Here is a 13,157-nt window from a genome sequence, read left to right as displayed (position 1 = left end):
GTTGTTTGGCCTGAGATGTCCAGCACTGGAGTTTGCAGGCAGTTAGATAGAGCTGGGTCTTGGTGCTGAGATGAGGACCTCTGGGAGGCCTCACTCTGATTGATATTCCCTGGGGTGTGAGGTTCTCTGTTAGTCCAGCGGTTTGGACTCAGAGCTCCCACCACAGGAACTCGGCCCCAACCTCTGGCCTGGGACCCAAGGTCCCACAGCCTGTTCGCTGGGGGTTCCTCCTGTTCCCTTAGGTGTCTATAGTCCGTCACCAATGCCTGGTAGGTTCCCTAGTTGTGAGGAGCCGCAAATTCCGTGTACTCCTAGTACGCCATCTTGACTCTACCCTTCAGCGTGGACATTTTAACAATATTAATTCCTTTTTTAAATAAATTTATTTATTTTCCTATTTTTTGGCTGTGTTGGGTCTTAATTGCTGCACGTGGGCTTTCTCTAGTTGCAGGCTGCAGGGGCTACTCTTCATTGTGGTGCGTGGGCTTCTCATTGTGGTGGCCTCTCTTGTTTCAGAGAACAGGCCCTAGGCAGGCGGGCTTCAGTAGTTGTGGCTCACGGGCACTAGACTGCAGGCTCAGTAGTTGTGGCACACGGGTCTAGTTGCTCCATGGCAGTGGGATATTCCTGGACCAGGGCTTGAACTTGTGTCCCCTGCATTGGCAGGCATACTCTTAACCACTGCACCACCAGGGAAGTCCCACAGTATTAATTCTTTTGATCCATGAACACAAGTTATCTTTCCATTTATTTGTGTCTTCATCAGTTTCTTTTATCAGTGTTTTATCAGTTTTGGTGTATAGATTTTCACTTTCTTGGTTAATTTATTTCTAGGTATTTTATTGTTTTTGATGTTAATGTAAATGAGATTGTTTTCTTTATTTTTTTTTCAGATAGTTCATTGTTAGTGTATAGAAACACAACTGATTTTGTATCCTGAAAGTTTACTGAGTTTGTTGATTAGTTCTAACAGTTTTTTGATGGAGTCTTAAGGATTTTCTCTATACAAGATCATGTCATCAGCAAACAGTTTTACTTTATTTCTGATTTAGATGCCTTTTATTTGTTTTTCTTGTTAATTTCTCTGGCCAGGACTTATGGTACTTTGTTGAAAAGTAGTGGTGAGAGTGGGCACCCTTATCTTGTTCCTGATCTTAGAGAAAAAGCTTTCACCTTTTCACCATGGAGTATGATGTTAGCTTTGGGCTTGTCGTATATGGCCTTTATTATATTGAGGTATGTTTCTTCTATACCCACTTTATTGATAGTTTTTATTATGAAAGGATGTTGAATATTTGTCAAATAATTTTTCTGCATCTATTGAGATGATCATATGATTTTTACCTTTCATTCTATTAATGTGGTGTATCTTATTTTGTTGATTTGTGTATTTTGAACCATCCTTGCCTCCCAGGGATAAATCCCAGTTGATCATGGTGTATGATCCTTTTAATGTGCTGTAGAATTCAGTTTGCTAGTATTTTGTTGAGAATTTTTACATCTGTATGCATCAGGGATTTTGGCCTCTAGTTTTCTTTTCTTGTAGTGTTCCCATCTGGATTTGGTTTCAGGAGACTGCTGGCCTTGTAAAATGAGTTTGGGTGTCTTCCCTCCTATTTAATATTTTGCAAGAGTTTGAGGATTAACGTTAATTCTTCTTTACATGTTTGGTAGATTTTACCCATGACACCATCTGGTCCAGGGCTTTTTGTTGTTGTTGTTGAGAGGTTTTGTATTAGATTCAGTTTCCTTACATATTATTGGTTATGTTCAGATTTTCTATTTCTTATGATTAAGTCTTGGTAATTGTATGTCTCTAGGAATTTGTCCGTTTCTTCTGTGTCATCCCATTTGTTGGCATATAATTGGTCAAAGTAATGTCTTATGATCCTTTTAATTTCTGTGTCATCAGGCATAAAGTCTCTTTCATTTCTAATTTTATGTTTGAATCCTCTCTCTTTTTTTCATGGTAAATCCAGCTAAAGGTTTGTCAATTTTATCTTTTTAAAAAAAACAGCTCTTAGTTTTGTTGATAGTTTCTTTTTATTGTTGGAAAATATTCCATTCTCTGGATATACCAGGGTTTATCCATTCACCTACTGAAGGAGGTAGTTTTGGTAGTTTTGAATAAAGCTGCTATAACCATTCGTGTGCAGGTTTTTATGTGGGCATAAGTTTTCAACTCATTATGGTACATACCTAGGAACACAATTGCTGAATCATACGGTAAGACTATGTTTAGCTTTATAAGAAACTGTCATACCATCTCTTAAAGTACTGTATTGCTTTGTATTCCCGCCAGCAATGAATAAGAGTTCTTCTTGTTCCACATCCCCAGTAGCACTTGGTGTTATCAGTGTTCTGGATTTTAGCCATTTTAATAGATGTGAAATGGTATCTCATTGTTTAAATTTGCAATTACCTAATGACATATGATGTTGAGCATCTTTTCATATGATTGTCGTCTTTATATCTTCTTTGGTGAGGTCTCTGCTTTGGTATTTTGCCCACTTTTAAACTTGGTCCTTTTTTTTTTTAAACAGTTTCCTTTAGTTCTTTGAATGTATATATATAATAGCTGCTTTCCATTCCTAGTTTAAAAAAATCTAAGAAGTAAGCCCCTTCTGGGACATTTTTTTTTTTGTTGGTTGCCTTTTTTTTTTAGTTCTTGTTTGTATTTTTAAGCATGGCTTCCTCAGATCACCCCCTGAGTCAGTCTAAATCAGTGGTCAGTCGATGATGGGCCAGAAGATTTCCTTAAATGCCTTGAACCAGTAAGTTCTCCACCTTTTGCCAAGAGGATCTTTGTGTGAAGGTATACTTCATACTTTAGGAAGTTTATAAATCAGCCTTAGTTTTCATTTCTTATTTCCAGAGTTGAATGACTGGGGCCTTCTCCTGTCCCATTTCTTTCCTGGGTAGGTTCACAGTCTTGTATACTCATGCATACTTTCAGATCCCCAAGAATATGTTGGAACCTTTCAAAGTTCCCCTATGGCCATCTGATTTTCAAGGTCTTCCTTTTAAATTTTTAGCCAGGCTCTTGTTTGCCCCAAATTGAAATCACAGCCTTAGGCAGCTGTGATATTATCAGAAGATTGCTATGGTTTTCTTGGAATGCCCGGGGGAAAGGACTTTTTACATAGAGCTGAGCTCTGAGTCAAATCAAATAACAACACCCTAGGAATGGAGATTTTCCTGGTAGCTGCTAGTTTGGTGAAAATATTGACTGTGTTCTGGGGATGGGGCTTTTAATAAAGTTTCAAAAGATCCATTGGTGTGATAATGCTGGCTTTCATGGCTACCATACCTCTGAGCTTGGAAGGGCGGGAGGATGGGAATAACCTCAAGTTAAAACTTCACAGACTGGTGTTCTTACTGAGGTTCATTAGTTTTTTTTTGAATCGATACTTTTCAGTTCATTCTGTGCCTTTGGTTAATTTCCAATGTTCTGACCTGTTTTTTTAAATGTTTTTCCTGTATTTTATTGCCCAAGTAGGGGAATTCACTCATTAAGGTCATGAGCTTGATGTTCTGGACATTAGTTTGTTGACATCTCTAATTTTGGTGGAAAAACAATGTTCTTCTGAGACATTGCTTTAATATTTATTATGTATATAAATTGTGGTTTGTAAATGACAGATAAAACATTAGTACTTTTTCTTTTTGTGGAAACTTTTAGGCACACATTTGGGACAATTATATTCTTTCTTTTTCAGGTTCCTGTTAGTTCTGAGTCTGTAGACCCATCTGATGATATTGAGGTACAATCTTTGATATGTCAGAGAGAATGCAGCAAAACTGTGAACACTGAAGCCTTAATGACAGTATTTCACCCTCAGAATTTGGAGACTCTTAATTCCAAAATGGTAGGAAAACAAAATATTTAAATCTATAGATTGAAACAGTTGATCAAAAATAAAAATCTTAGATCAGACTGAAAACTCTTCTTTTTGGGCTTAAAGAGGTTTTCTAGCAGGTACTACTGTGTGACATGTTTGGTTCCATTACAAAATAGGACTGTTATCAAGAATTAAGATGAAAGTTGAACCTTGGGCTTTATTTGCATAGATTTCTAACAGTCAATCCTAATTGGGGTGATTGGTGAGAATGATGGTTCAAAGCTTTACCTCCTAGGTGTCATGGTTTTACCATTTTAATATGAGAAGAACTAAAATAGTAAATTAAACCTGTTATGCTCACATGGATTTTAAAGATTTTTGTGATGACAGTGGTGCAGGGTTTAGCCCATCTGTGAATACTGATTTTGACTTTCTGTGTTCTTGTTTTCCATAGGTATTGTTTCATGGTGAAGAGAGTTATTGAGTTATTTGAAACTTAATTTCAAATTAAGTTAATTTCTCACCATGTTTAGTTGCTTTGATTTTTTTGTTATAGTTGAAAGAAAAGATGAAGGAACAGTCCTGGAACATCCTGTTTACAGAATGTGGGCGTGGTGTTAGCATGTTTCGGACCAAAAAGACTCAAGATCTGGTTGTAAGAGGGATTCCAGAGACCTTAAGAGGAGAGCTCTGGATGCTTTTTTCAGGTATTACATTTATTCACTTTATTCATTTAACAGACATTATCTATGCCCCTTCTAGGAGTTGTATGTACTAAGCTAAATAAAAATAATTACAAAGATGGCTAGGACTAAGTCTTATCATGAGTTCAGACTAGTCACAGAGAGTACGGTAGTTATGTGTACTTACCTATATATCCATACATCCATTGTCTGAGCAGATTAGTTTATTAGGCAATAGCTAACTGCAAGAGACAGGGTGGGAATCTCTAGTGTCAGAAGGAAGTTAAAGGGAAAAGACAGTTCATGAAAATGTTATTCTTTTGGATAAGATTCCTGTCCTGATGTTATAGATTCTAGTGGGAAGCTTTTCCTTTTATTTGTTTGTACTCAGATAACACTTGAGCATAAAGCTTAATTTAAAAGTAATCCAGTTCTTCATATATATAGGCAAGTAGTAGCTTTGTTATGTTCCTCTTCTTTTGTATGTTAATGTGATCATCTGTACAGGTGCTGTTAATGACATGGCTGCTAATCCTGGCTATTATGCTGAAGTGGTTGAGCAGTCTTTAGGGACCTGCAACTTGGCTACTGAAGAAATTGAACGTGATTTGCGTCGCTCCCTGCCTGAGCATCCAGCCTTTCAGAGTGACACTGGCATATCTGCTCTGAGGCGGGTACTCACTGCTTATGCATTCAGGAATCCCAAAATTGGATACTGCCAGGTATGATTTCATTATGAGCTCAACTGTTATCGTGTTCCAAATGATAAAATCACATCAAATCCAACTCTACTAATAAGGACAGAGATTGGACTGAGATTGATAGTGGATATTATTAATGCAAGAATGATAGTGGGAATACTTAGAATTGATATTCCATTAATTCATTTTTCTTTTAATTTAACAAATATTTACTGAATTCCTGCTCTGTAAAAGATACTGTGCTAGGTGCTCAAGACTATATAAAGCTGAATCAGATAATAATCCTGCCCTTAAAAATATATGGACTGGTAGGTATTAAAACATATTCAAGGACTTCCCTGGTGGTGTAGTAGTTGTGAATCTACCTGCTAGTGCAGGGGACACTGGTTCAATCCCTGGTCTGGGAAGATCCCACATGCCATGGAGCAGCTAAGCCTGTGTGCCACAACTACTGAGCCTGCACTCTAGAGCCCACACGCCGCAACTGCTGAGCCCACACACCACAACTACTGAAGCCCACGCACCTAGAGCCCATACTCCGCAACAAGAGAAGCCACTGCAGTGAGAAGCCCGCGCACCTCAAGAGTAGCCTCCACTTGCTGCAACTAGAGAAAGCGCGTGTGCAGAAACAAAGACCCAATGCAGCCAAAAATAAATAAAAAATTTAAAAACAAAAACAAACAAAAAAGTATATTCATTGGCAAAAGAAAAAGAAATGAGACAATTTATTAGAGAAATATTAAGTCTCACCAGGATTTATAATACGGATAAGTTGGAGGAACAGAGAAGGCTGCATGGAAGAAGTGGCATTTTTAGGTCTTGAAATTGGTGAATTTTAGATGTATGGAGATGGAATGAAATACCATTTGTAGGTGAAGGGATCAGTGTAACCAAACACAGAGGTAAATGTGGAATATATGTAGGACCGTGTTCTGTTTAGTAGAATTGTAGAGTGAATGAAGTGAGGTAATTGAGGGAAAAAATCAAAAAGGTAGATTGGGATAGGTCAGGAGTTTGAATGTTACTTTGTAGGCAGTGGGGGAATCACTGAAAAAAATCCTTTAGGACACTAAAGGGTATGCCAGACTGCTAACACAAATAATCTCAAACACAATAGAAGTTTACTTAAAGGAATAAACAGAGGAGAGCAAATATTCAAGTCAGTAGGTAGCTCTCCTCCATGTGATTATTCAGGGATTTAGGCTGACAACAGGCTCTGTCATCTTCAAAACATAGCTTCCAAGGTGCTCTTTCATTGCCATTACTACTCACAGGAAGAGGGGAGAGAGCATGGAGAAACAATTATGAGAAATTATATTGGCCAGGCCTGGAAGTTGCATACATCACTTCACCCACATTTTATTGGAGGATCTTGGTCTCATGGCCACACCTATTCATAAAGAAGTCTGCAAAATGTAGCGTGGTGGAGCACATGTACATCCAGATACTATGGAAGAAGGGGAGATTGGGTTATGGTGGATAGCTAGCACTCTCAGCCACACATTCATTTATGATGGGGTTGAGTACCCATAATGATTACATATCAGTCCTACCTATCCATTGAAACTTATCAATAGAGAGGTATTTTTGAAAAGCAATTTAAGTGAGTGGATCATCTGAATGACCAGTATTTAGCATGTTTTAGGATCTCTGAAAGGTAATAAAGAAGCATAATGCTTCTTTTCTTAAAGAGCTTACACTCAGCCTATAATGTTATCTATATGTGGTAGTTTAAAGGCAGCTTCAAAGTAGGCAACACTTGATTTTTGACTTTAAAAAATGAAAGCAAAATTAGAAACATGGAGGGCCAGAGGAAAGTTATTCAGAGTTAGGTAACACTATAAGCAATACCATTCAGGTGAAAATAAGCCTGCCATGGAGATCAGACTGGCTAGGTTCGTGCTGGAATCAAGAAGTAAATAAGTTTGTGTGAGGCAAGATCATGGTGAATCTTTCAAGCTTGGGAGAAGTTTGAATTTAATATGATAAGCAGGTTTTGTTGCTTTTGACCAAAAACTCAGGTGAGCCATACTGACTCATGGCTGGCTGACTGGCTTTGTTTATCTTTTCTTCTTCCATCCTTCCCTCCCTTCCTTCCATCTATCTGATCTATCTTCTTCCTTCTTTTCTTCCTTCCTTTCCTTTTTTCATTCCTTTTTCCTTTCATCTATCTAGAGATAGAATTCACATACCAGAAACTTCACCCATTAGTGTTTTTTAGTATATTCACAAAGCCATGCAACCATCATCACAGTCTTAACCTCCATAACACTTTCATCACCCCAGAAGGAAGCCCCACATCCATTAGTAGTTACTCCCCATTTCTTCCTACTCCCAACCCTAGGCAATCACTAATCTACTTTTCTGTTTCTATGGATTTGCCTGTTATGGATATTTTATCTAAATGGAGTGATACAATATGTGGTCTTTTGTGTCTGCCTGATTTCATTTAGCATATTGTTTTCAAGGTCCACCCATGTTGTAGCATGTATTAGTACAATACTTCATTCCTTGCTATGGCTGAATAATAGTCCATGGTATGGATATACAACATTTTGTTTAACAGTTGGTAGGCATTTTGGGTTGTTTCCACATTTTTGCTATTGTGAATAATGTTGCCATGGATATTCGTGTACAATTTTTTGTGTGGATGTGTTTTTTCATTCTTTTGGGTATTTAGCTAGAAGTGGAATTGCTGAGTTATGTGGTAACTTTATGTAACTTTAACATTTTGGGGCAATGCCAAACTATTTTAAAAAGAGACCGTACCATTTTACATTCCCACCAGCAATGTGTGTGATGGTTCCAATTTCTCCACATCCTCGGTGACACTTGTTATTATCTCTCTTTTTGATTATAGCCATCCTAGTGAATGTGAAGTGGTATCTCGTTGTGGTTTTGATTTGCATTTCCCTAACATGCTTATGGGCCATTTGTATATCTTCTTAGGAGAAATGTCTATTCAAATCCTTTGCCCATTTTAAAAATTGGATTATTTATCTTGTTACTGTTGAGTTGTAATGGTTCTTTATATATTTTGGATACTAATCCTTTATCAGATATAGTATTTGCAAAATTTTTCTCCTGTTCTGTGGATTGTTTTTTTACTTTCTTTTTTTTTGTGGTACACGGGCCTCTCACTGCTGTGGCCTCTCCCGTTGCGGAGCACAGGCTCTGGACGCGCAGGCTCAGTGGCCATGGCTCACCGGCCTAGCCGCTCTGCGGCATGTGGGATCTTCCCGGACCGGGGCACGAACCCATGTCCCCTGCATCGGCAGGCAGACTGTCAACCACTGCGCCACCAGGGAAGCCCAGTTTTTTCACTTTCTTGATGGTGTTCTTTGAAGCACAAAAGTTTTAATATTTGTTTTTGTATGTTTTTCGTTTGTTGTGTGTGCTTTTGATGTCATATCTAAGAAGCCAGTGCCTAATCCAAGGTCAAGAAGATTTAGTCCTATGTTTTCTTCTAAGGGTTTTATAGTTTTAATGCTTAAATTTAGGTTTCTTGACCATTTTGTCTTAGTTTTTGTGTGTGGTGTATGGAAAAGGTTCAGCTTCATTCTTTTACTTGTGGATAGCCAGTTGTCCCAGTGCCATTTGTTGAAAAAAAAGCAATCTTTGACTCATTGAATTGTCTTGGCACCCTTGCTGAAAATCACTTGACTATAAATGTTAGGGTTTATTTCTTTTTCTTTTCTTTTTTTTTAGAAGATGTTGGGGGTAGGAGTTTATTAATTAATTAATTAATTTTTGCTGTGTTGGTCTTCGTTTCTGTGCGAGGGCTTTCTCTAGTTGTGGCCACTCTTCATCGCGGTGCGCGGGCCTCTCACTGTTGCGGCCTCTCTTGTTGCGGAGCACAGGCTCCAGACGTGCAGGCTCAGCAGTTGTGGCTCATGGGCCTAGTTGCTCTGCGGCATGTGGGATCCTCCCAGACCAGGGCTCGAACCCGTGTCCCCTGCATTAGCAGGCAGACTCTCAACCACTGCACCACCAGGGAAGCCCTAGGGTTTATTTCTTGACTCACAATTCTATTCTATTGACTTATGTTTCTGTTCTCATGCCAGTATCACCCTGTCTTTTTTACTACAGCTGTGTAGTAAGTTTTGAAATTGGGAACTGTGAGTCCTTTAACTTTTTTTTTCCAAAATTGTTTTGGCTTTTTAGGTCTCTTGCATTTCCATATGAATTTTAGGATCTGTTGTCAATTTCTGGATAAAGAAGAAAAATCCAGCTGGAATTTTCTTAGTCATTGCATTGAATCTGTAGATCAACTTGGGGGATATTGTATATTAACAATATTAAATCTTCTAATACACGAACACAGGATGTTTTTCTTTTCCATTTATTTAATTCTTTTAAAATTTCATTCAGGGTTGTTTCATAGTTCCCTATGTGCAAGACTTTACTTCCTTTGTTAATTTTATTTCTGAGTTTTTTATTCTTTTTGACATTACAGTAAACAGAATTGTTTTCTTGATTTTATTTTTGGATTGCTCAATGCCAGTGTATAGAAATACAATTGATTTTTGTATATATTGATCTTGTATCCTGCAATCTTGCTAAGCTTATTAGTTCTAGTAGATTTTTTTTGTGGATTCCTTATTTAGAATTTTCTATATACAAGATCATGGAATCTGAATAGTGATATTTTTTACTTCTTCCATTCCAACCTGGATGCCTTTTTTTCTTCTTTTTATTGCCTGATTGACCTGGCTATAACCTTCAGTACAGTGTTGAAGAGAAGTGGTGAGAATGCATATTCTTGTCTTGTTATTTACCTTAAGGGGAAGCAATCAGTCTTTCATCATTAAGTATGAGGTTAACTGTGGGCGTTTTATAGATTCTTTTTATCATGTTGAGGAAGTTCCCTTATATTGCTAGTTTGTTGAGTGTTTTTATCATGAAAGGGTGGTGGATTTTGTTAAGTAATTTTTCTGTGTCTATCGAGATAATCATGTGATTTTTTCCCTTTATTTTAGTAATATCATTGTTGACCTGAAACAAATAGACCACCAGATATTTCTTCAGCAAAGATGGATTTATTCAGGATGAGCAGAGAATTGCAATTTGGGGTCTACAACCGTGGCGAGCCATGGGCAAGTCCCCCAATGGCAAGGGGAGAGAACACTTTTATAGAGAAGAAAAGGAAGTTGGAAGGGCTATAGTAAACTAAGAGTCCATGACTTTTCATTGGCCTTGCCAGGAAAGAAGAGTCTTTTTTCTGCCTGTTGGTCTCTGCTGTAGTTGCAGGGTACAAGAGCGCCCCCTTCTGGTCTCCCAACTCTTTAATTGAGGTTTCCGTTTTTTAATTTTTTACATTGTGTATTACTTTTGCTGACTTTTTTTTTTTAGTTTATTAAAAGTGCATATTTATTGTAATAAATTTAGAACATAAAAATTACATAAAAGAAAAGAAAAATCATCTATAATCCCACTACCCAGAAATAACCACCACTAACATTTTTCAGTATTTCCTCTTAGTCTTTCCATGTAATTAAGTGTTCTTAAAAAGAACATAGTTCTTTCCTAAATTTCTCTATGGCACTCTGTTATACATCATAGTATATTTCATCAATGGCTTGTTTGGGGACATTAAAATTGTATTCTTGTGAATTCCCTGGTTGTCCAGTGGTCAGGACTCCACACTTTCACTGCTGAGGGCCCGGGTTCAATCCCTGGTTGGAGAACTAAGATCCTACAAGCCACCAGTTGTGGCCAAAAAAAGAAAATTGTATTCTTTATTTTTGTTTTATGTTGTCTCGTTTTGTTTTGTAAAACTACTCTTAACAAAACATCCTTGTGACTAAATCTTTACATACCTCCTTGTATTTTCCTTAGGACAATTTCTTGCAAGAATAATTGCTTTGTCCAAAAAAAATATTCTTTCTTAGGCCTCTTATTAATATTAAAAAAATTGTGATAAAATATACATATTTTAATCACTTTATAAGTAAAAATGCAGTGGCATTAAGTACATTTACAACATTGTGTAGCTATCACCACTGGCTATTTCCAGAACTTTTTCATCATCTCAAGCAAAAATTCTCTACCCATAAAGCAACTCCCCATTCCTCTTCTCCCAGGCCCTGTTAATCTCTACTCTACCTATTATCTCTATGAATTTGCCTATTACAGGTACCTAATTTAAGTGGAATCATATAATATTTGTCCTTTTTGTGTCTTGGTTTTTTTTTCTAACATCTTTATTGGAGTACAGTTGCTTTACAATGTTGTGTTAGTTTCTGCCATATAACAAAGTGAATCAGCTGTATGTACACGTATATCCCCATATCCCCTCCCCATTGCATCTCTATCCCACCCCTCTAGGTGGTCACAAAGCACCGAGCTGATCTCCCTGTGCTATGCAGCTGCTTCCCACTAGCTATCTATTTTACATTTGGTAGTGTATATATGTAATGCTACTCTCTCACTTTGTCCCAGCTTACCCTTCCCCCTCACTGTGTCCTCAAGTCTGTTCTCTAAATCGGTGTCTTTATTCCTGTCCTGCCCCTAGGTTCATCAGAACTGTTTTTTTTTTGTTTTTCTTTAGATTCCATATATATGTGTTAGCCTACAGTATTTGTTTTTATCTTTCTGCCTTGCTTCACTCTGCATGACAGACTCTAGGTCCATCCACGTCACTACAAAAAACTCGATTTTGTTTCTTTTTATGGCTGAGTAATATTCCCTTGTATATATGTGCCACATATTCTTTATCCATTCATCTGTTGATGGACACTTAAGTTGCTTCCATGTCCTGGTTATTGTAAATAGTGCTGAAGTGAACATTGTGGTACATGACTTTGTGAATTATGGTTTTCTCAGGGTATATGCCCAGTAGTGAGATAGCTGGGTTGTTTGGTAGTTTTATTTTTAGTTTTTTAAGGAACCTCCATACTGTTCTCCATAGTGGCTGTATCAATTTACATTCCCACCAACAGTGTGAGAGGGTTCCCTTTTTACCACACCCTCCCTAGCATTTATTGTTTGTGGATTTTTTTGATGGTGACCACTCTGACTGGTGTGAGGTGATACCTCATTGTAGTTTTGATTTGCATTTCTCTAATGATTAGTGATGTTGAGCATCCTTTCATCTGTTTGTTGGCAATCTGTATATCTTCTTATGAGAAATGTCTATTTAGGTCTTCTGCCCATTATTGGATTGGGTTGTTTGTTTTTTTGATATTGAGCTGCATGAGCTGCTTGTATATTTTGGACATTAATCCTTCTCAGTTGCTTCGTTTGCAAATATTTTCTCCCATTCTGAGGGTTGTCTTTTCATCTTGTTTATGGTTTCCTTTGCTGTGCAAAAGCTTTTAAGTTTCATTAGGTCCCATTTGTTTATTTTTGTTTTTATTTCTCTAGGAGGTGGGTCAAAAAGGATCTTGCTGTGATTTATGTCATAGAATGTTCTGCCTATGTTTTCCTCTAAGTTTTATAGTGTTTGGCCTTACATTTAGGTCTTTAATCTATTTTGAGTTTATTTTTCTTCTTGTGTATGGTTTTAGGGAATGTTCTAATTTCATTCTTTTATATGTAGCTGTCCAGTTTTCCCAGCACCACTTATTGAAGAGACTGTCTTTTCTCCATTGTACATTCTTGTCTCCTTTATCAAAGACAAGGTGACCATATGTGTGGGGGTTTATCTCTGTGCTTTCTATCCTGTTCCATTGATATATATTTCTATTTTTGTGCCAGTACCATACTGTCTTGATTACTGTAGCTTTGTAGTATAGTCTGCAGTCAAGGAGCCTGATTCCTCCAGCTCCGTTTTTCGTTCTCAAGATTGCTTTGGCTAGTTGGGGTCTTTTGTGTTTCCATACAAATTGTGAAATTGTTTTTCCAGTTCTGTGAAAAGTGCCGTTGGTGGTTTGATAGAGATTGCATTGAATCTGTAGATTGCTTTGGGTAGTATAGTCATTTTCACCATA

General features: G+C 37.5%; 1 protein-coding gene across 4 annotated transcripts in view; it reads left to right on the top strand.

The window, feature by feature from the left end:
• The window catches only part of TBC1D8B (TBC1 domain family member 8B), an 83,109-nt gene that overhangs the window by 44,910 nt on the left and 25,042 nt on the right, over positions 1 to 13,157 (top strand). For all 4 annotated transcript variants that reach the window (XM_033849413.2, XM_019949561.3, XM_019949560.3 and 1 more), the window contains exons 8-10: positions 3,720 to 3,869; positions 4,399 to 4,549; positions 5,033 to 5,247. In XM_033849413.2, coding sequence (XP_033705304.1) covers positions 3,720 to 3,869; positions 4,399 to 4,549; positions 5,033 to 5,247 — 516 coding nt within the window. The remainder of the gene's footprint in view (positions 1 to 3,719; positions 3,870 to 4,398; positions 4,550 to 5,032; positions 5,248 to 13,157) is intronic.

The sequence above is a fragment of the Tursiops truncatus genome, chromosome X (genome assembly GCF_011762595.2).
Source record: "Tursiops truncatus isolate mTurTru1 chromosome X, mTurTru1.mat.Y, whole genome shotgun sequence".
NCBI lineage: Eukaryota > Metazoa > Chordata > Mammalia > Artiodactyla > Delphinidae > Tursiops > Tursiops truncatus.
This window is presented reverse-complemented; position numbering and strand designations above follow the sequence as displayed.